The sequence below is a fragment of the Mobula hypostoma genome, chromosome 4 (assembly GCF_963921235.1).
Source record: "Mobula hypostoma chromosome 4, sMobHyp1.1, whole genome shotgun sequence".
Classification (NCBI taxonomy): domain Eukaryota; kingdom Metazoa; phylum Chordata; class Chondrichthyes; order Myliobatiformes; family Myliobatidae; genus Mobula; species Mobula hypostoma.
Window position 1 is genome coordinate 170596376 of NC_086100.1, and position 23627 is coordinate 170620002.

At 42.3% G+C, this 23627-nt stretch overlaps 1 protein-coding gene across 1 annotated transcript in view; it reads right to left on the minus strand.

Moving 5' to 3' along the window:
• Window positions 1-15323, minus strand: part of haus1 (HAUS augmin-like complex, subunit 1) — a 47114-nt gene extending 31791 nt beyond the window's left edge. Inside the window, exon 1 of the mRNA XM_063046989.1 lies at window positions 15171-15323. Within this exon, the coding sequence (XP_062903059.1) occupies window positions 15171-15191 (21 nt within the window). The 5' untranslated portion in view covers window positions 15192-15323. The remainder of the gene's footprint in view (window positions 1-15170) is intronic.
• Between the last annotated feature and the right edge of the window lie 8304 nt (window positions 15324-23627).

A 23627-nucleotide genomic window follows, 5' to 3' on the forward strand; every position in this document is an offset into this window, starting at 1 on the left:
GGCTGTTTCCAAGGCGACAAGCAAAGGAAGGCCCGCCATTCCTCAAAAGAAAAGAAACAGTGATATGGGCATGTGAAAGCAGAGGTCCAGTTAGTTGGTTAATTGACTACTGTAAACTTTTCCCTCTCTGTGTAGATGAGCGCTAGTATATGGGAAAATGGGGATAATTTTTTTTAAAAAGGTTGAATGTAGGGTTAATGTGGGTGATTGCATGGTGGTCAATGCAAACTTAAGTTTCTATCCTGTATGACTCTATGGGTGTTTGGGCCATTAATGGCTTTTACAGCACTGAAGAGCCATGCATGTCATGACTGTCAGAAAATTGCTTATCCTCCTTCAGTCGATAAAACCCTCCCAACCATTGAGCACATCAACATGAAACTTTGCCGTAGAAAAGCAGCATCCACCAAAGATCCTCACCATCCAGGCCATGCTCTTTTCTCACTACTGATATTAGGTAGAGGGTACAAGAGCCTCGGGACTCACACCACCAGGTTCAAGAACAGTTACTATCCCTCAACCATCAGGCTCTTTAACAAGAGAGGATAACCACACATTCTATTTCTGGTGTTCCCACAACCAATGGTCTCACTTTAAGGACTCTTTATCTTATTATTTCATGTTCTTGTTATTTATATTTGTATTTGCACAGTTTGTTGTTCATTACAGTTACTGTTCTATAGATTTGCTAAGTATGCCCGCAGGAAACAGAATCTCCAGGTTGTACGTGGTGACATGTAGGTACTCTGATGATAAATTTTACTTTGAACATTGATCTGTTCTTTAAGTTTTGCTCTGGACATCTTTACTAACCACAAAGTTAACACTCAAGAGACTAAACACCAATCAGAACTAAGTGGCTTGATTAGTTTTGCCATTAACCACTACAAACATTCGTTCCCTTCACCACCAGTGCAAGGGCTGCAGCCTGCATCACCTACAAATGCACACTTTAATTAAAATGGGACGATTTGAGATATGAAAGAAAGCTTACAAAAAACATCAGTAACACTTTCAGTTTTTTTGATATGAAGAGAAATTTATGAATGAAAAACAAATGAGGATCTCTTACAATCAAAATCTGGGATAGGAATAAGAGCAGAGTTCAAAGAGCTGAAGGAATCAGGCTATGAAGAGAAAGCAGAAATGGCAAGAATTTGGATGCTCCTGGCTAGGAGACCAAGGAGGGAATGTGTGTGGACGATAGGCAAATAGAACCAAGTGAAGAAGAGGAATAAAACTGGGTAATGGCGGTGGGGTGGGGGGTGCTAGGGATTAGAAAAAGCAGGTGAGTCGATCAGAAACAGAAAGAAGGAACATTGATAGTATATGTTACCTGAATTTGGAAAATTCAACATTCATACCATTGGGTTTTAGACTACCCAGGCAAAATGCGATGTGTCATTCTTCTAGTTTGCATCTGGCATCGCCCCAGCAGTGGAAATGGCTAAGGGTAGATAGGGTGGTATGGAGGTGAATACATGCAACTAGTTACTCAAAACGGCCACTGAGGACAGAGCCAGGTGCTCTGCAAAACAGTTGCTCCTACAAATTTCCAGTTCAGTTAACCAACACCCCGTCTGCTTCTTTGTTCCTCCAATCCATCCCAAATTCTCTCATCCAACTCAGCCAACCAATTGGCTGGAGTGTTCTAGGACATCTTCAACCTCTCATTGCTGCCAAAGGTTCCCACTTGCTTCAAAAGAACGTCGATCATGCTGGTGCCCAATAACAGAAGGGTATGCTACCTCAACAACTATCGCCCAGTACCATTCTCATCTACTGTGATGAAGTGCTTTGAGAGGTTAGTATTGACTAAGAGTAACTGCTGTCTGAGCCAGTACCTAGTCCCCCCGCAATTTGCCTATCGCCTCAATAGCTCTAAAGAAAACACAATCTCACTGGCTCTCCACTTGGCTTTGGAGCACCTGGACAACAGCAATACATACATAATACTGCTATTCATCAATTACAACTCAGTGTTCAACATCGTCATTTTGTCAGTTCTAATCAACAAGCTTCCAAACCTGGGCCTCTGTACTTCCCTCTACAACTAGATCCTTGACTTCCTCATTGGGTGACCACAGTAAGTGCAGATTGGAAATAACAAAACATCTTCACTGACAATCAGCACAGGCACATGCAAAGGGTGCACACTTAGCCCACTGCTCTACTCTCTCTACAGAAATTCACTAGGCACAGTGCAAATGCCATCTATAGATTCACTGATGACACCAGCATTATTAGCAGAACCTTAGATGGTAATGAGGAGCCATACAGGAGCAAGATGGGTTGGCTGGTTGAGTGGAGTCACAACAACCTTGCACTCAACGTCAGTAAGACCAAGGATTGATTGTAGACTTCAAGGGGAAGTCGGGAGAACACACACCAGTCTTCAATGAGGGGGCAGTGGTGGAAAGGGTAAGCAGCTTCAGTTTCTGCACGTCAACATCTCAGAACGTCTATCCTGCAATGATGCAATCACAAAGAAGGTATGCCAGCAGCTCTACTTCAGTAGGAGTTTGATATTTGATACTGTATGTCTCCAAAGACTCTAGCAAATTTCTACATGCTGTATGTTTGGTGGAGAGGTCCCTGAAGGTTGACATAGCCAGAGGTGGTAGTGGGGATAAGCTCATGCTACTTATTAAGTGCTCCCAACAGTGTGCGTCTCAAATAGCCTCTGACGACCAAGTTCAGCTCCTGGCCTTCACGTGTGGCTTAGCTACGAAGTCCGGTGGAACCATTTCTACTGACAGAAGAAGGGGCAAGGGCAGGTTACTGGCACCTTAAAACCGGTCACTTTGGGCAGATGGGACTCGTCAGCTGTGGTTGGCAGCTCATCTAGAAGGAAAACTCTGATCTCAAACCTCTGCTGCCACTCATGGGGAAGGTTTTGAGATAAACCTCGAGGAAAAATCTGCAACTGGAGCCCCTAAGGCAGTCCTACGTTGAGTTCAACGCTGACTGACAACTCCTGTGATGTCGCTGGTGCTAAACTGTATTGGTCTCTGCCATTCCTTTGGATTCATCAGCTGTGTGGAGAGGGGGAGCCTGCTGCATGGGCAACAGCTTGCTCTCCATATCGTACTGCACTGGCTAGCACACTGGGGCAGGACAGTAGTATAGTGGTTAGCACAACACTTTACAGTACCAGTGGCCCAGGTTCAATTCCCGCTGCTGCCTGTGAGAAGTTCGTACATTCTCTCCATGACCACATGAGTTTCCTCTGGGGACTATGGTTTCCTCCCACAGTCCAAAGACATACCGGTTGATAGGTTAATTGGTCATTGCAAATTGTCCCATGATTAGGCTAGGATTAAATCGGGGTTTTGCTGGTCGCGCAGCTTAAAGTGCCTGAAGGGCCTATTCCATGCTGTATCTCAGTACGTAAATAAAGTGCCATGTAGACAGATAGATGCACCATCCATGGTCAAGAAAAGGCCTTGGGGGAGAGCATCACTCCCTGGCGTGGAGGCTTTAATGCGTAGGTTTGAGAGAGGCTGCAGAGGGCTGTAGATCCAGCCGGATCCAATACAGGCACCACCCGCCACACTATTGGCGGCATCTTCAAAAGGCAGGGCCTCCAGAAGGTGTCATCCATCATTAAGGACCCTCGCCATCCAGAAATTGTCCTCCTCTCATTGCTACTATGAGAGAGGAGGTACAGGAGCCTGAAGACCAACACTCAGTGTTTTATGTAGCAGTTTCTTCTCCTCAGCCATCAGGTTTCTGAATGGCCCATAAACTATGAACACTACCTCGCTGTTCCTCAATATTTATTTTTTATTTTTGTAATTTCCAGCGGTTTGTATGTCCTGCCTTGTACTGCGGTTACATTCAACAAACTTCACTACATACAGCAGCGATAGTAAACATGACTCTGATTCCCCCTCCCCTTTTTCCAAATACACACCCCAAACCCTCGACAAACACAAATGCCTTGCCAACAACCTCTCTCCTAGCAATGGCATTCAGTAGATCATACCACCAAAGCAAAAGTCTACAAAGATATCCACATCCTCCATGCCAAAATGAACACTGCTGAACTGACCACTGCTTAATAGAACACAGAAATTTACAGGCCCTTCGGCCCACAATGTTGTGCCGACCATCTAACCTACTCTAGAAACTGCTTAGAATTTCCCTACTGCGGGGGGGACTTCCGGGTCATCAAGGGAATGGCGGCGTAAGGAAAAGGTCTCTCGACAAAAAAGAAGGTAAACTGCCCCAAAATCGAATTTAGACAAATACTTAATATTGCATAACTATATTAATAAAAGGAGCAAGGATGATGTCTAAGAACAAGAATAAAAAGTCCGCTTCGAAGGCTGATAAACATAAAGAGATGCAGCAAGGCGACGGGCCTAGCTCCCCCACGGCAAGCCAGGACGGAGATAATGAGGGGGAATCGGTGACTCTGTCTTTGATTCTCGGAGAGATTCGCGAGTTCCGACAAGATAACAGCAAACAGCTGGAAGATATTAAAGGAGAAATAGTAAAAACTAACTCGCGGGTAGATGAAGCCGAAGCGAGGATTGTTGGAATTGAAGAGAAGCTACAAAACGCCGAGGAAGTGATAGCAGAAATGCTGAAGCTACAATACCAGCTCCAGTGGAAACTAATAGATCAAGAAGGCCGCTTGAGAAGGGAAAATGTGAGGATCTACGGAGTTCCCGAAGGAACCGAAGGTAAACCCGGATTGATGATTCCCTTCGTGGAGAAGCTGCTTAGAGAGAACCTTGATATACCGGCCACAAAAGACCTACAGATAGAAAGGGCTCACCGCGCGTTGGCACCACAGCCTCCGGCAGGCGCCCAGCCCAGATCGATTCTGATCAGATTTCTCAGTTACAGAACGAAGGAAGAGGTGCTTAAAAGAGCATGGCAAAAGAAAGGTTTCATGTGGAACAACTGCAAAATCAGTTTAGACCACGACTACGCACCGGGGATTCTTGCCAGACGGAAGGAATATACGGAAACACGGACAGTCCTGAAGGAAAACAACATCAGATTCCAGACCCTGTATCCAGCTCGGCTGAGAGTCTTTTACGACGAAGGGACAAAAACTTACGCTACGGTGGAGGAGGCAACGTCGGACCTGGTGGACCGGGGACTACCTATTAAAGTTATCACCCAACCGGAGTCTCTACTGGAGAGGATTCGGCAGAAGTCGTGGCAGTTAGTGGGGCGAGGACGCTCCACTCGAACCACAGTGTCAAGCTACAAGGAAAAGCTGCAAATATTCAGACGCGAATGTACAGAGAATACAGATTAATTAAGAGAAATGATTGAAAAGAGTAAATCGGACTTAAAAGTAAAATGAAAACTGGTAACTGAAAATAAACTAGGCGGAATAACTTGAATGATAGCAATATGGTCGAGACATAAATAGGAGAAAATTCTCTATGATTATTCAAACTGCTGAGGGCCCTCTAACACAGGGTGAAGATAGAGGTTATCCCTCTGAACTGAGGCGGGTCAGTGCTCAGGCCTCACTGTGGGAAGTCGGGAAAAAGTTTCAAATGTTATACGTTCAGAAATGTCTAGGGTGTGGTTATATGTCTTGGTTTACTGTTGAGAAGGGATTGCTTACTGTTTGGTTAGAAAAAGAGAGTGCTTTTTTTCTACTAGAGAAAAATGCAAACTGAATTGGTAAAAATAATTTCCTATAATGTTAATGGAGTTTTGAATCCAATTAAAAGAAATAAGATTATGTCTAAATTGAAAAAAGAGAGGGCACAAATAGCTTTCCTCCAGGAAACACATATGAGCCAATCTGAACATGGAAAATTAAAAAGAATGGGCTTTAAGCATGTATTTTATTCATCATATAAATTGAGTCACAAAAGAGGGGTAGCTACTTTAATATCAAGTACTCTTAATTATGAACATATTTCAGAGACTAGAGACAAAGAAGGACGGTTTGTAAAAATCACAGGAAGAATAGAAGGTACAGAAATAACATTGCTGAATGTTTATGCTCCTCCAGGTAGTGAATGGTCATTTTATAGACACATTTTTGACCTAATGGTCAGTTCTCGAGGGGTAGTAATTTGTGGAGGGGATTTTAATATTAGATTAAATCCTATATTAGATTCAAGAATAGTTACTCAGAATAAACCTCTGACTCGGAAAGTGAATTCATTGATGGAGGAGTTGGGAATTATAGATGTCTGGAGGGAATTACACCCTACTAGTAAAGATTATACATATTACTCTTTCCCTCATTCAGCCTATTCAAGGATAGACTATTTCTTTATCTTTAATACAGATAGACTCAGGATAAAAAACTGTAATATTGCAACAATTGATCTGTCGGATCATAGCCCAGTCTCTATGTCTCTAATCCTGAAAAGGAAAATGAGGAAAACACTATGGAGGCTAAACTCACATATACTCAATAACCCGAAAGTAATGGAGAGATTAAGGGGAGAAATCAAAGAATACCTAGACCTTAATGACACGGGAGAAACATCACCAGTGATTTTATGGGATACATTGAAAGCTGTACTGAGAGGGAAAATTATTTCCATTACTACTCACATGAAAAAAATCAATGCACAAAAATTAGCAGACCTTCAAGGAAAATTAAAACAACTTCAAGTTGTAGATAGCAACAAAAGTAATTCAAATCGAAAACAGGAAATTAGGAAATTGCAAAGTGAAATTAATGATATTTATACGTTGGAAACTCAAAGAAATTTTCTTTACCTGAGACAAAAGAATTATGAAGTAGGAGGTAAATCAGCTAGATTATTAGCATATAAATTACGAAAACCACAAGCAGACAATACAATTCATAAAATAAAGAATCCAAAGACAAAGCTTGTGGAGAGTACAATAGGGAAAATTCAAGAGAGTTTTGAAACATATTATCGAGAGCTGTACTCCCAATCCCGGGCCCCCAATGAGCCCTATATAGACAGTGTATTGAATTTTTTAGATCTACCTAAACTTACAGATTTACAAAATGAAAGTTTATTAGAACCAGTAACTGTCAAAGAACTGAACGTGGCCATCTCTAGGTTAAAGGCTGGAAAGTCCCCGGGTTCTGATGGGTTTACCTCAGAATGGTACAAGTCCCTGAAGACACAGTTAGCCCCATTACTACTTAACACCTTTAATTGGATCTTGCAGAGAGGAGAAACTCCACCTTCCTGGAGAGAAGCGATTATTTCAGTTATTCCTAAAGAGGGTAAAGATAAACTAGAATGTGGCAATTATCGGCCAATTAGTGTTCTTAATTTAGATTACAAACTATTTACATCTATATTAGCGCGCAGATTGGAAAAGCTTTTACCTGGCCTAATCCATTTAGACCAGACTGGATTTATTCAACAAAGACAAACACAGGACAACATAAGGAGAACTCTGCACATATTAGAACAGGTTAATAAGAACGAGACAGAGACAATGGTAGTACGATTGGACGCTGAGAAAGCTTTTGATTCGGTTAGTTGGGCATTCCTATACAGAGTGTTAGGAAGATTCGGCTTTCAAGAAAGGTTTATTAAAGTAATTCAGACTCTATATGACAGCCCTACAGCCCGAATTAAGATAAATGGGGACCTCTCTGACTCCTTCATTTTAGAGAGAGGCACTAGACAGGGATGCCCAATTTCTCCTCTCCTTTTTGCGCTATATATTGAACCACTTGCCCAACTAATAAGACAGAGCGAAATCGTAAAAGGTATCAAGGTGGCAGGGATTGAACAGAAAGTGGCATTATTCGCAGATGATGTTTTGGTCTATCTGAGTGAACCAGAAAAATCATTTATAGGATTGTTTACACTGTTGGATGACTTTGGGAAAATATCAGGTTATAAAATAAATGTAAAGAAAATGCAGGTTATGTCCCTAAATTATACACCATCCAAAAAATTGCAGGATACATACGATCTTAAGTGGGAAGCTAAATCATTAAAATATTTAGGAATAACCCTGCCAAAGGATCTTTCAACACTGTCACAGGTAAATTATGGGCCATTAATCTCAGAGATAAAAGCAGATATGCATAGATGGAATCTTATCCCCTTTTTAAGTTTAAATTCAAGGATAAATACTATAAAAATGAATATTCTTCCTCGGTTATTGTATCTTTTCCGTACTTTACCAGTGGAGGTGGATGATAATCAATTCAGGGAATGGGACAAATGGATTTCCCGCTTCATTTGGCAAGGAAGGAAACCTAGAATTCGATATAACACCTTACAGTTAGGGAAGGAAGGAGGAGGTATGGTTCTTCCTTGCCTGAGAAATTATTTTTATGCCTCACAGATAACCCCTCTGTTATATTGGTGTAATAGGGAATATAAGGCTAGATGGAAGGAAATAGAATTTGGATTAGTTGACAGTTTTCCTCTTCAGGCCTCAATAGCTGACAAAGGATTGATGGCCCAGTTGGAAAAATTTAATAATGCTTGGATAAATCTTACATTAAAAGTATGGCAGAAGGTGGTTAATTCATGTGGAATTAATAACATGTTAAAACTCTTTGGATGGTGTGTATATGATACCGAATTCCTTCCCAACAGAGGAGATAAAAGATTTGAGCTATGGATAAAGAAAGGTCTTACAACCTACCTCTCATTTATAGATAAAAGAGTATTACAAAGTTTCCAAATCCTGCAAGACAAACATGGCCTAGAACATAATGACTTTTTTAGGTACCTTCAAATACGAAACTATGTTAACCAGAGTTGTAGATATACAGACCTATCAACAGTAGAATTAGAATTTTTCAAGATTCTGAGTTCGGCTTGCAGTTCAATACCTAGTAAATCAGTTTCTCGCCTATATAATGCACTCTCCCATGCTAAAAATGTAAATACACTGTATATTAAAGAGAAGTGGGAGAAAGAAGCGGGGTTGGTACTTTCAGAGGAGGCTTGGGGGAAAATCTGCAGCTTTCAATGGTCCTCGACTAATTCTTTGACCTGGAGAGAACATTGTTGGAAAAACATTATAAGATACTTCAAGACCCCATATCAGGAAAAATATAAAGATACAAATGTGATGTGTTGGAGAAGGTGCGGCTCCAAGGAGGCAAATCATTTTCATATTTTCTGGGATTGCCCTAAATTAAGTCTATTTTGGGAAGGTATTCATAGAACATTAGTTAAGGTACTTAGGTCCCAGATACCTCTGAACTTTGAGACGCTCTATTTGGGGCATGTATTGTTCCTTGAACAGAAGGAAGATATAAAGTTGCTGCAGGCCCTCTTAGCGGCAAGTAAGAAATCAATCACTAGAAAGTGGCCAAATCCAATACCACCTACATTAGAAGATTGGTACGAAATTATCTTGGAAATATTTAAAATGGAAAAGTTGACTTACTCCCTGAGAACTCAAAAAGAAACATTTTATCAAATCTGGAATAAATGGATTGAATATATAACCCCAATGCGAGCAGACTTTAGATGACTCTCCTAATGATTTATATTGCTCTTCTCATCAACACAGTAATATTGCTAACGTAAGCACCCCTAGCCTAAATGTTTGTTTTTTTTTGGAAAATAGAGAATTAACACATGTAAAGGGAAAGATTTGGGAAAGGGATAAAAAAAATGAAAAAATTAAGTAAATAAGTACATAGGGATTGGATAATTATGTCTGCGGGCAGGAACAAGCACGAACAAATTAGGATATAAGCACCTACAATGGTTGGTATATAGGCTTGTATGCAACATTTTGGACCAGTGGAAATGGTCCAGAAGGGTTGTATGGAAACTATTATTACCATTTTTCTTAACAACTAATTTCATTACTTAGCCTAATAGGTTAGATTTACCACAGTACATAATTATCTATTTAAATGTTTATTTTCCTTTTATATCATCTCAATGTGTACTTAAGAACGTATAAATAATTGTAGTTTTATACATATAAAAAAATGGAAGTTACATGTGTGAAAAAAGTACATGATAATTGTGAATTCCTTATCCAAACAAAAATAAAATTTAAAAAAAAAGAATTTCCCTACTGCATAGCCCTCTATTTTACTAAACTCCATATACCTAGCTAAGCAGCTCTTAAAAGACCCTATTGTATCCACTTCCACCTCTGCTGCCGGCAGTGATTCCACGCACCCACCACTCTGTGTGAGAAACTTACCCCTGACATCCCCTCAGCACCTATTTCCAAGCACCTTAAAACCATGCCCCCTCGTGTTAGCCATTTCAGCCCTGGGAAAAAGCCTCTGCCTATCCACATGATCAATGACCCTCATCATCTTATACACCTCTGTCAGGTCACCTCTCATTCTCTGTCACTCCAAGGAGAAAAGACCAAGTACACTCAACCTATTCTCATAAGGTACGCCCTCCAATCCAGGCAACATCATTGTAAATCTCCTCTGCACTCTCTCTATATTATCTACATCCTTCCTGCAGTGAGGTGACCAGAACTGAACACAGTGCTCCAAGTAGGGTCTGACCAAGGTCTTATATAGCTGTAACATTACTTCATGGCTCTTGAACTCAATTCCATGGTTAATGAATGCCAACATACCATACACCTTCTTAGCAGTTTTGACTGTCCTGTCGACGTGGACCCCAAAATCTCTCAGATCCTCCACACCGCTAAGAGTGTTCCCATTTATATTATATTCTGTCTTCAAATTTGACCTACTAAAATGAACTACTTCACACTTATCTGGGTTGAACACCATCTACCACTTCTCAGCCCAGTTCTGCATCCTATCGATGTCCCACTGTAACCTGACAACCCTCCAGACTATCCACAACACCCCCAACCTTTGTGTCATCAGCAAATTTACTAATCCACCCTTCTACTTCTTCATCCAGGTCGTTTATAAAAATCACAAAGAGGAGGGGTCCCAGAACAGATCCCGAAGAACAAATCTCTGCGCCATTATCTTCACCTCCCTCTCACTGAAACCCGAGTGGTAACGCAAGTCTTAGTGTAAGAGAATGAATGTTGAAGTCTGGATGGACCCAACAAAGGCTTCACCCTCATCTCCCTTTCTTACCAAGATTCCTTAATCTACAGCCCTTTGTCATCTACAATTATCATCTTCCAGCCTCTGGCACCATCTCCATTGGCCTCTATCTGTCAATCTCAAGTTCAAGTTTATTGTCACTCAACCATACAGTCTATCATTAAAGGTGAGGTTTCAGGGTACTTGGAGACTAAAATAAGTCAAAGTCGGCATGAAGGGAAATCTTGCCTGACAAATTTGTTAAGAGTTTTTTGAGGAAGTAATAAGCAGGTTGGACAAATGAGAGGCAGTGGATGCCATTTACTTTGACTGTTAGAAGGCATTTGATAAGGTGCCACACATGAGGCTGCTTAACAAGACAAAATCCCATGGCATTACAGGAAAGAGACTGGCAGGCAGGAGGTAGTGAGTGGGAATAAAAGGGGCCTTTTCTGGTTGGCTCCCAGTGACTAGTGGTGTTTGAAGCAACACTTTCAGTAGGCTGGATGAACTCAGCAGGTCGGGCAGCATCAGTTAGAAACGATGAGTCGACGTTTCAGGCCAGAACCCTTTATCAGGACTGAAGAATGAAAGATGGGGAAGGATTTGAAGAATGCTTCTAGATTCAGTTGAAAGACCAGTAATTTGAAAGACAAAGGGGTGGGGGAGGGGAAGCATTGATGTCATAGCCCTGAAAACAATGGGTGGTAGAAGAAGGAGGCGGAACCATGAGGGAGCTGGGGGAGGGGGTAGAGTGAAATGGGGATAGAGGAAGGGAGGCGGAGGGAATTACCAGAAGTTGGAGAATTCTACGTTCATACCAAGGGGCTGGAGACTACCTAGACGGTATATGAGGTGTTGCTCCTCCAACCTGAGTTTAGCCTCATCATGACAGTAGAGGAGGCCAAGTATGGACATATCTGAATGGGAATGGGAAGCAGAGTTGAAGTGGGTGGCTACTGATGCTGCCCGACCTGCTGAGTTCATCCGGCATGCTGAAAGTGTTGCTTTGATCACAGCATCTGCAGATTATTTTGTGTTTACGACTAGTGCTCCCACGTCTCTCAGTGGCCGGACAAGCACAGAAAATTCACCCTCCTTCAGTTTCAGTCGCCATTGTTTGAAGTTCGAGTTTCTTCATGTTGAGTTTCAACACAGTGGCATAGAAACCCCACCACCAACTAGCGTTTTGGCGGTGAATTTCAGAGAGACGCAGACACACCAACGCACAAGTATAAATGCTCACAACGGCGTAGCCCACTTGCGTAGGCTGTGGCGTAAGCTAGTACGCACAAGTATAAATCAGCCTTAATTCTGCTCCTGTCTTATGGTACACATGTATACCACCAAACAAAACTATGTTCCTCCAGACCAAGGTGTACCACACAGTACATATAACTTACACACATAGCACAAAGTAATATTACCACAAATAAGTTAACAAATAATAAAGTGTATGTACGATACAAGTTAAAAAGTAAACAATATAACACTACTGGCGCTTCATATGTGATGCAACCAGCCTGGTGGCAGGGAGTTCAGTAGTCTTACAGCCTAGGGGAAGAAATGGTTTCCTTTTAAGTCGTAGAGATATGGTGAAACTTACAAGACTTAGGTTGGGGCATTGCGGGCTAAACTATTATTTAAAGATAATAGGAAAACATCCTACTGGATTATGTAACTGTGGTAGTCCAGAGACAGTCCAGCATGTTTTGCTGAGTTATAATCGATACAAAATTGAAAGAAGCATGTTGTTCAAGAGGCCATCTGGCTTAAATTTATTTTGTTTTTTTATTAAATCTTTGGCCATCAAGAGAATCAACATCTGATTGAAGAGTCTATTATTCAGTTTATACGTGAGACATCTTGCATGCCATCTTGGACAATGTCTCCCATCCACTACATAATGTACTGGTTGGGTACAGGAGTACATTCAGCCAGAGACTCATTCCACCGAGATGCAACACAGAGCATCATAGGAAGTCATTCTTGCCCGTGGCCATCAAACTTTACAACCCCTCCCTTGGAGGGTCAGACACCCTGAGCCAATAGGCTGGTCCTGCACTTATTTCCTGGCATAATTTACATATTACTAATTATTTATGGTGCAACTGTAACGAAAACCAATTTCCCCCCAGGATCAATAAAGGATGACTATGTCTATGAGACTAGGTTGTATTCGAGAATTTGAGTTCCTTGAAGTTCTATAATTAATTATACATCCTGCGGAGGATGGGGTGGGGGGGGAGAGAGAGAGGGGGGGAGAGAGAGAGGGGGGAGAGGGGGGAGAGAGAGGGGGAGAGGGGGAGAGAGAGGGGGAGAGGGGGGAGAGAGAGGGGGAGAGAGAGGGGGAGAGAGAGGGGGAGAGAGAGGGGGAGAGAGAGGGGGGATGGGGGGGAGAGGGGGAGGGGGAGAGAGGGGGAGGGGGAGAGAGGGGGAGGGGGAGAGAGGGGGAGGGGAGAGAGGGGGAGGGGAGAGAGGGGGGAGGGGGAGAGAGGGGGGAGGGGGAGAGGGAGGGGAGAGAGGGGGAGGGGGGAGAGGGGGAGGGGGAGAGGGAGGGGGAGGGGGAGAGGGAGGGGGAGGGGGAGGGGGAGAGGGAGGGGGGGAGGGGGAGAGGGAGGGGAGGGGGGAGAGGGAGGGGAGGGGGGGAGAGGGAGGGGGAGGGGGAGGGGGAGAGGGAGGGGGAGGGGAGAGAGGGGGGAGGGGGAGAGGGAGGGGAGAGAGAGGGAGGGGAGAGAGAGGGAGGGGAGAGAGAGGGAGGGGGGAGAGGGGGAGGGGAGAGGGGGAGGGGAGAGAGGGGGGGAGAGAGGGAGGGGAGAGAGGGAGGGGAGAGAGGGAGGAGGGGAGAGAGGGAGGAGGGGAGAGAGGGGGGAGGGGAGAGAGGGGGGAGGGGAGAGAGGGGGGAGGGGAGAGAGGGAGGGGAGAGAGAGGGGGAGGAGGGAGAGAGAGGGGGAGAGAGAGGGGGAGGGGAGAGAGAGGGGGAGGGGAGAGAGAGGGGAGAGAGAGGGGGAGGGGAGAGAGAGGGGAGAGAGAGGGGGAGGGGAGGGGAGGGGAGGGGGAGGGGAGGGGAGGGGGAGGGGGAGGGGGAGGGGGAGGGGTAGGGGGAGGGGGGGAGGGGGGGGGGAGGGGGGGAGGGGGAGGGGGGAGGATGATGATAATGTTGCTTGAATTTCTAGCATCTGCAGATTTCCTGTTGTTTGAGGTTAGAGGAGTATGGCCAGACCGGTTCAAGTTGACAGCAAGTTAACAGTATTCAGATTGCCGTGATTTCCTACAAAGGCGTGCAGAAGAGTATCTTTGAACGCACAGTAGGTCGAATTGTAGAGTAACGCACATAATTCACAACCACCAACATTGAGCAGAAGAGGCTAGTCTGACGTGATGACGTAATTACGTGGAGCTCTGTAACCGCGTTTCGAGTTCAGTGTTTGGAGTAAAATAAATGAGTTGTTATGGTTTCCCTTAAACATAAAAGCATCACATCGCTTTACAGAACCTTGACGTGGATGGGCCACAGCAGTAGAAGACCATGAATGTACAGTTAGTAGCCACTTTATTAGGTACAGGAGGTACTCAACAAAGTGTATATATGTACAACACTGACTACATTCCATAAAAAAAGATAATTTCTGCTGATTTAATGCCCAGAATTTGTCAGCCACCTGAAAGAATGCTTCAGTAATCTTTCTCTTGTAATATAAAGTTCTCACTGTATAATTTTAGCCATATTTTACTATCAAGTCAATTTAAATCCTGATAAAATGGCTACCATCTTCAAATTAATTAATTGCACTTACAGTATTTTTAATTGTTAGAGCAGCGCAGGAATTTTTTATTCATTTACACTATTCATTGTCTATCTCTCAGTTGCCAAGACTGTTTTAAACTCAAGACTGACTTTTTAAAAGTTCTTCAGCTGGTGTAAAAATATTTTAAAAATTGCGAGACACACAGCATAAGTATCATCAAGTTGGAATTCTGTTTCTCTTTCCCCACTGACACTGCCCCTCTGTTCAGTTTGACAGTGACTGGAAAGTTGACCAATCAATCAGGATACACTACAAATTTAAGCACTCATATCAATCAAAAGCCAACCGCTAGGCCGGACTTCCGCTTCCTCGTTATTTAGCGTTAAAACGGCGCTGAACATAGTTATGTAAAATCGAACTGTCAATTATACGGTCTGGTTTTATAAATATCCAAATTCTGGGAAAGTAATAAAAAGTACCTTGGCGCTTTTGGAATCCATCCCACTGTAAATGTATAAATTTAAACTTATTTAGGAGAGAAATCGCGGAGCTTTTCCCGCCATCTTTTGAGGCTGGTAACGGAAGTTACTTAGCCCCGCCCACTCTGTGACGTCAACGGGCACGTGACAGGATGGAAACACTCTCACGCCAAGTGTTAGACTCGGGAACTAGGGAGACGAATAAAGAGACAACTTTCATCAGGATCCACTTAGTTGATTTCCTTTCAAACTACTGCTACAGCTCTTCCAAGGGCCCAATTTCACAGAGAATCCCATCAGAATTATTCATTACCAATAATATTTTCTGCAAACACGAACAAACTTGGGAAATGCCTGCCGTTAGAACTGGTGGTTAATACCAGTGCAATCCCAGGCTTTGGTTAGATCACCAGTTTATGTTTGACTGGACCTGTAAACGTCAATTTCTAGCGTCTCCAATTGTAGGTCGTTATCCTTCGCACTTCTCCGAGTCGTCTTCATCTAGGTGAGGTAAAACTAGGCTAGGCTCAACTCTGAATTTTTTTTTATTGACTGAGTAATCTCTATGAAAAATAATAAAAATACAAACACTGCAGATGTCAACATGTTACAATAAAGGTCACATGATGTATACTACTACCATACTTGGTATACAGTGTACATGAACAGACCACGAGGCCACTCAATGGTTGGGCTTTATTACCTTTGACTTCTCTGCTAATTCCTTATAGTTCTTAATTCCTTGGTCCTTCAAGTATTCATCAATCTGCACATTTCGTATATGATATAATTTGCCTCCATCACTCTCAAAGGATGTCAGGTATATTCTGAGAGATGAAATTTCTACAAACCTTAGTCTTAAACGACCAAACCTTTATTTTGTAGCTGAGTGCCTTTGTTCATGAATTGTTATTGTCACGTTCGTCTTATTTCCTATGCTAATTCACCATAGCAACTTATATTTTGATTCTCCTAACTAAGGCTACATTCTGCATTCTGTTAACACTTTTTTTCTGCTACCCCATTGTCCTGATGTGAGGAAATTATCTGTATGGATAGCATACAAAACAAAGTTTTTCACTGTACCTCAGAACGTGACAAATAATAAACCATTTTACCCCTCATTCTTGTAAACTCCAATCAATACAGGCCCAAATTATCCAGCTTCTCTTGATAGACCAACCCTCTCATCCCAGGAATTAATTTGGTGAGTCTCGGGACTGCTTCCAGTGCTGCTATGTTTATTTTTAAGGAGAGTATAGCTGTGCTGCACCATACCCTGCAGGACTGTAACAAAACCTCCCTATTCTTACATTCCAAACCTCTTCACAGTGAAGTTTGCCTTATGAACTACTTGTTGGACCTGCCTGCTAACTTTTTGTGGTACATGCACTGGAGTGCATCTGAGCTTCATTCATTTGCCATCTTCCTCCTTTTTTATAATAATCCCCCTTTTGATTCTGCCTGTCGAAGTGCATGACCTCACACTTCCCCCTCATCAAGCCCCACTTGCCAGATTTATATCTAGCCACTCACTGCGGGCACCAGAAGCCACGGTGAGGCTTGCAGGCTTCCCTAGCATATCCTCACACTGTTCTGGTCTCGCCGTATCTTTCAATGTACGTGTGACAAATAAAGCTCATCTCCTCACCTATCAATACCTATTGCAGAATCACAAGAGCCTCATCACAACATGACTTAATCCTAAACTCATTTTACTCATATATTGAATGAAAATAAAAATGACCCAAGATTGCCTAATGTCATTCCCAGTACACAAGTGTACAAGAAAACAAAATAATTGTTACTCTGGATTCATTGCAGCACAAAGCAAAAATAAGATAAAGAACAGAATAATAAAAAACTGTGAATTTTAAATACATAAGCTGCTTACGTACATAGATTAACAAAAGGAATTCTGCAGATGCTGGAAATTCAAGCAACACACATCAAAGTTGCTGGTGAACGCAGCAGGCCAGGCAGCATCTCTAGGAAGAGGTGCAGTCGACGTTTCAGGCCGAGACCCTTGTATATACATAAAATGACACAAGGCACAGGAGTGTCTGTACATACTGTAAGGTGACTGACAGGAAATGATAAATTAGTAGTGGATTAGTGGGACGAGGTGTTGATCAGCCTTACTATTCGGGGAAAGTAACTGCTTTTGATTCTGGTGGTCCTGGCGTGGATGCTACGTAGCCTCCTTCCTGATGAGAGCGAGAGTCCATGAGTTGGGTAGATGGAACCCTTCACAATGAGCTTTCTGTATACATTGTCCTTGGTGGCTCTGCAGATGCTGGGAAACTGAAATAAAACATAATGTGGGAGGAATATTTATCAGATCAGGCACTGTCTTTGAAAGAGAATGTTACTGGTCTGTGACTCTTCATTGGAAATGGGAACGTGAGAAAGTGACAGAATGTTACAACAAAGGCAATTTCTCTGATAAACAGAGTGGCGGATAACAGGCAGTTAAAATCAGATTAGGTTTATCAGTCTGTGTAAGGTGCTGTTAATGATGAATTTGCTAGACATGCCAGTGAGCCAGATTATTTGCAAAAAAAAAAGAAATAAAGAGGAAATAGTAAGAAAAAAACTAAGATAAAATGATACATAAAAACATAAGAAATAGAAGCAGGAGTAGGCCATCTGGCCCATTGAGCCTGCCCTGCCATTAAGTAAGATCTTGACTGATCTGGCCATGGACTCATCCCCACCTACCTGCCTTTTCCCCATAACCCCTAATTCCTCTGCTATGCAAAAATCTATCCAACCTTGTCTTAAATATATTTACTGAGGTAGAGAATTCCACAGATTCACCACTCTCCTCATTTCCATCCTAAATCTACTCCCCCGAGTCTTGAGGCTATGTCCCCCAGTTCTAGTCTCGCCTACCAATGGAACCAACTTTCCTGCCTCTATCTTCTCTATCCCTTTCATAATTTGATATGTCAATGAACTTGTGGCAAAAATCAGTACAATATGATTTAGCGGCCATTACAGAGTGCAAAGGAGGTTCACCAGGTTGATTCCAGAGATGAGGGGGTTAGACTTTGAGGAGAGATTGATTTGTCTGGGACTGTACTTACTGGAATTCAGAAGAATGAGAGGAGATTTTATAGAAACATATCAAATAAAGTGCCCTTACACTCACTGTGCTTTTAAAATCTTGTAATCTTTTACTCTTCTGAACTTGACTTTTCTTCACTCCACTCTTCCTTTTCTCTTTTTTCTCTTTTGCTTTTTCTTTATCCACACTTTTGTTTTTTATTTCATCCATACTTCTCCATCTGCTGAACCCAACCCCCTACTATTTAGTTCAAAGCCCTATCCACAGTCATAGGAATGCGATTCGCTAGGATCCAGGTCCCATCACTGGTCAGGTGGAGTCAGTCCCATTGGTACAGCTCCCTCCTTCTCCAATACTGGTGCCAGTTTCCTATGAATTCAAACCCACTTCTCCCACACCAATCCTTGAGCCACGCATTTAACTCTCTAGTCTTCTTGACCCTATGGCAATTTGCACATGGCTCATGTAGCAATCCAGGGATTATTACCTTTTTGGTTCTGCTTTTTAATTTAGTCCCTAGCTGCTCAAATTCCCTCAGCAGAACCTCCTTCCTCATTCTCCCCATGTCGTTGGTACCCGCATGGACCACAACAACTGGATCTTTCCCCTGCCACTGCGAATTCCTCTGCAGGTCAGGTAAGATGTCCCAAACCCAGGAACACAGCCTTTGGGACATTCTATCCTTGCAATAGAGAACTCTGTCTATTCCTGTGACTATGCTAGCCCCAATTACCACACTACATTTCTCTTACCCCGCCCCCCCCCCAGAATGGCTCCCTGATCTACAGTGCTACGGTTAGGTTTTGAATGATGGTTTGCAAAACTCTCTTACAAACAGAAAGAATGAGTTATCTGATGTTGGAGAATTTGATATTGAGTGCTGCATATTGCAACATACTTTCACAGAAAAGTTATTGGAAGGTATTCTAAGGGATCGGATATATAAGTATTTGGATAGACATGGACTGATTAAGAATAATCAACATGGCTTCGTACATGGTAGGTGATGTCTAACCAATCTTATAGAGTTTTTCAAGGAAGTTACCAGAACAGTGGATGACGGCAAGGCAATGGATGTTGTCGACATGGACCTTAATAAGGCATTTGACAAGGTGCCGCATGGGAGACTGGTCAAGAAGGTTCAGTCGCTGGGTGTCAGGATGAGGTAGTAAATTGGATTAGACATTGGCTTTGTGGAAGAAGGCAGAGAGTGGTCTTAGAGTTGCCTCTCTGACTGGAGGCCTGTGACTTGTGGTGTGCCACAGGGATCGGTGCTGGGTCCACTGTTGTTTGTCATCTATATCAATGATCTGGATGATAATGTGGTCAACTGGATCAGCAAATTTGCAGTCGACATCAAGATTGGAAATGTAGTGGACAATGAGGAAGGCTATCATGGCTTGCAGAGGATCTGCATCAGCTGGAAAATGGGCTGAAAAATGGCAGATGGAATTTAATGCAGACAACTGTGAGGTTCAGCATTTCAGTAGGACCAACCAAGGTAAGTATTACACTGTGAGGGGTGTGGTAGAACAAAGGGATCTGGGAATAAAGGTTCATCATTCATTGAAAGTGGCGTCACAGGTAGATAGGGCTGTAAAGAAAGCTTATTAGCACATTGGCCTTCCTAAATCAATGTATTGACTTCAGAAGTTAAGGTGTTATGTTGAAGTTGTATAAGACATTGGTGAGGCCAAATTTGGAGTATTGTATGCAGTTTTGGTCATCTTCCTACAGGAAAGACGTAAACGAGGTTGAAAGAGTGCAGAGAAAATTTACAATATGTTGCTGGGTCTGGAGGACCTGAGTTATAAGGAAAGAAAGATTGAATATGTTTGGACTGTATTCTTTAGAACGTAGAAGATTGAGAGAAGGTTTGATAGAGGTATACAAGATTATGAGGGGTATAGATGGGGTAAATACAAGCAGGCTTTTTCCCACTAAGGTTGGGTGGGACTACAACTAGAGGTCATGGGCTAAGAGTGAAAGGTGAAATGTTTAAGGGGAACATGAGGGGAAACGTCTTCACTCAGAGGGTCGTGAGAGTGTGGAATGAGCTGCCAGCGCAAGAGGTGAATGCGAGTTTGACTTCAACATTTAAGAAAAGTTGGGATAGGTACATGGGTAGTGGGGATATGGGGCGCTATGGTCCCAGTGCAGGTCAATGGGAGTAGGCAGATTAAATGGTTTCAGAATGGACTAGATGGGCTGAAGGGCCTGTTTCTGTGCTGTACTTCTCTCTGACTCTATGAGAAGATAAGGTGTTTTTCCTCAGACTCAGAGAGTGTGGGAGTGGGACAGAGAACTAAGGTGGGAGGCGAAAGGAAGCTCAGGTGCTCTACAAAACTGTGGTGATATGACATGTCAGAATGTGATTGGAGAGAGTTCTGAGCATGCGCGGAAATGATAGAATGATCGAGAACATGGTACTGTAAGAAATGTGGTTTGGTTGTAGCTGTAAATAAAAGTTCTATGTCTTCCAGAATGTGTTTCTTTATTAGTAACCCACAGTACGTATAAATATAAAGAACACAAGATGGTGTTAGAGTCGGTCTGGAACACAACATGGTGTCAGAAGTTGGTCTGGAGGAATAATACGTTACCTAACACGGGAGAATCGAAGATAATCGAAAAGAGTTTGAACTGTTTTGGTGTGCTAACAGTTTTGCAAATGGAAAGGCTGCAACCTCCACCGACACTTCAATTGTCTGGGAACATAGCAGAGAACCGGAGAAATTTTAAGCAGCGTTTTGAAATTTATTTATCAGCGATCGGAGCAGAATAGAAAACCGGAAAAAACGAAAGCTGTGCTTCTACTCCATGTAATAGGTGACGACGCAATTGAGGTATATAACCATTTTACTTTTGAAAATGGAGATAATTTAAAGTTAAACTCGATAATGGACAAATTTGAAGCATTTTGTATACCAAAGCATAATGTGACGTATGAGCAATACAAATTTTTTACATGTACGCACAGAGCTGGTGAAACTACTGATCAATATGTTACTGAGTTGAGACACCAGAGTAAAACATGCAAGTTTGGAGAACCGACAGACTCTCTCATTAAAGACAGAATTGTTTATGGCATTCTGGATAATGGTCTGAGAGAAAGACTGTTCAGAGAACAAGATTTAGACTTGGAAAAAGCCTTGATGCTCTGCAAAGCTTCAGAAACCGTGATGTCGCAGGCTAAAGAACTTTTTATTGACAGCTGCGACGTAGACGCTGTGAAAAAGAGCGAACATATTAGAAAAAATAATAAAACGACAACAAAACCGACAGAGAGCAAGACGTCATCTGAAAGAAAAAAGCTATGTGATCGCTGTGGGTGGCAGCATTGGCCAAAATAGTGTCCAGTGTATGGAAAAATGTGCAACAACTACGGTAAGAGTAATCATTTTTCACACTGTTGCAGAAGTAAAAAGAAAATAAAACAAGTAAACACAGTGCTTGAAAATGAACTTAAGGAGTTCTATATAGATGTGCTTTGTGAAAACAAACGAAGTAAGAATGACTGGACTATTCCATTGCAAGTGAACCAAAACAATATTCTGTTTAAACTTGATACTGGAGCACAAGTAAATGTTCTTGCAGAATCTGAGTTTAATGCGTTGAAGTCAAGACCAAAGTTACATAAGACAAATATAAAAGTGACTGGGTATTCAGATGCAGATATTCCAGTTAAAGGAACATGTATTGCAAAAGTATCACACAAAAATATTGTGCACATGCTTTCATTTGTGGTGGTGCCAAAGAATGTACAGTCAATACTGGGTTTATCTGCCTGTGAGAGACTGAATTTGGTGAAAATAGTCTTAGTCCTGGACAGTGACACAGAGTTAGAATGCCGTGACTTGATGAAAGAGTATGAGGACTTGTTCAAAGGGCTTGGTTGTCTTCCAGGAGAGCACACGATTAAAATTGACAACACAGTGCCACCCGTAGTACATCCATGTAGAAAAGTGCCTTTTGCATTACGTCATCAACTGAAAACAGAGCTTGACAGAATAGAACGGCTAGAAGTCATAAAGAAAGCCCCCAGACCCATCCCTTTGTTACCAGCATCTGACAAAGCATTGCCACCAAAACCAGGAGTGACAATTTTGCCCTCTGGACATGAATCAATGGGCTATGCATTCCATCACAACCTCACCTCTGCAGGAGGACAGAGGCCAAACTTGCCAGTACAGTACAATACTGATCTGAAGCTAACGAGTGACAAGAATCAGGTTCCAATTGGAGAAGTGAAAGCACAAGTGAAGGAATTGAGAAGTTTTATTGAAATTATGAAGTCTCAGCATAAAAAAGAATTACACAGTTAATGAATTAGATGAAGAAAAGAAGATTCATATTTCATTACAAATGGAAGTGGAAGGAATTAAGAAAGCTACAGCACTAGAAGAAGTACACCCCAGATCATACGTGGTCCAAACAGAAGAAGGAGCAGTGTTAAGAAGAAATCGCAAAGACCTCAAGAAAGAGCCAACTTCAGAGTTTCAGTTAACTGATGCAGACCAGACAAAACATGGAAATAACAACGAAACTCAAGAACTGTGCAAACCACTTAGAAGGTCTACTCGTGTTCGTAAACCTCAGAGAGACTGATAGAGACATGTTAAATTATGCATTTGTTCTGGTTAATGTTGCTAATTGTTTTTCTTTTTAAGGAAAGGAGGATGTGGTGATATCACGTGTAAGAATGTGATTGGAGAGAGTTCTGAGCATGTGCAGAAATGATAGAAAGATCTGGAAACAGCGCTGTAAGACACGTGTGCTTGTTGCTGTTAAATAAAAGTTCAATTCTTCCAGAATATGGTTCTTTATTAGAAACCCACGGTACGTATTAATATAAAGAACACAACAAAAACAATTGCCCAGTCGGTGTTTGGTTTCTCAGTGTAGGGGCAGCCTCAGTAGAATCAGGTTTATTATCACTTATATATGCTGTGAAATTTGATACTTTGTGCAATGTATGTTAAAAAATACGATCAGTTACAATAAGAAATATAAAAAGTGTAAGTACTGCAAAAAGGGAACAAAATCATGAGGTAATGCTCATAGGATCATTGTCCAATCAGAAATTAGGTGTGGCAGAAACTGTTCCTAAAAGTTTAAGTGTGTACCTCATTCCTGATGGTAGTAATGAGATGAGGGCTTGTCCTGGGTGGTGGGGGTCTTTCCGAGACAGCACCTTTGAAGATGCTAGTGCCCATGAAGGAACTGGCTGAGTTGACAACCCTCTGCTGCTTCATCCAATCCCGTGCACTGGTGCCTCCATACCAGATGGTGATGCAACCAGATAGAACGATCTGTAGAAATTTGCTGGAGTCTTTGGTGACGTATTCTCAAACTGCTAATAAAATAAAGCCGTTGGTATGCTTTCT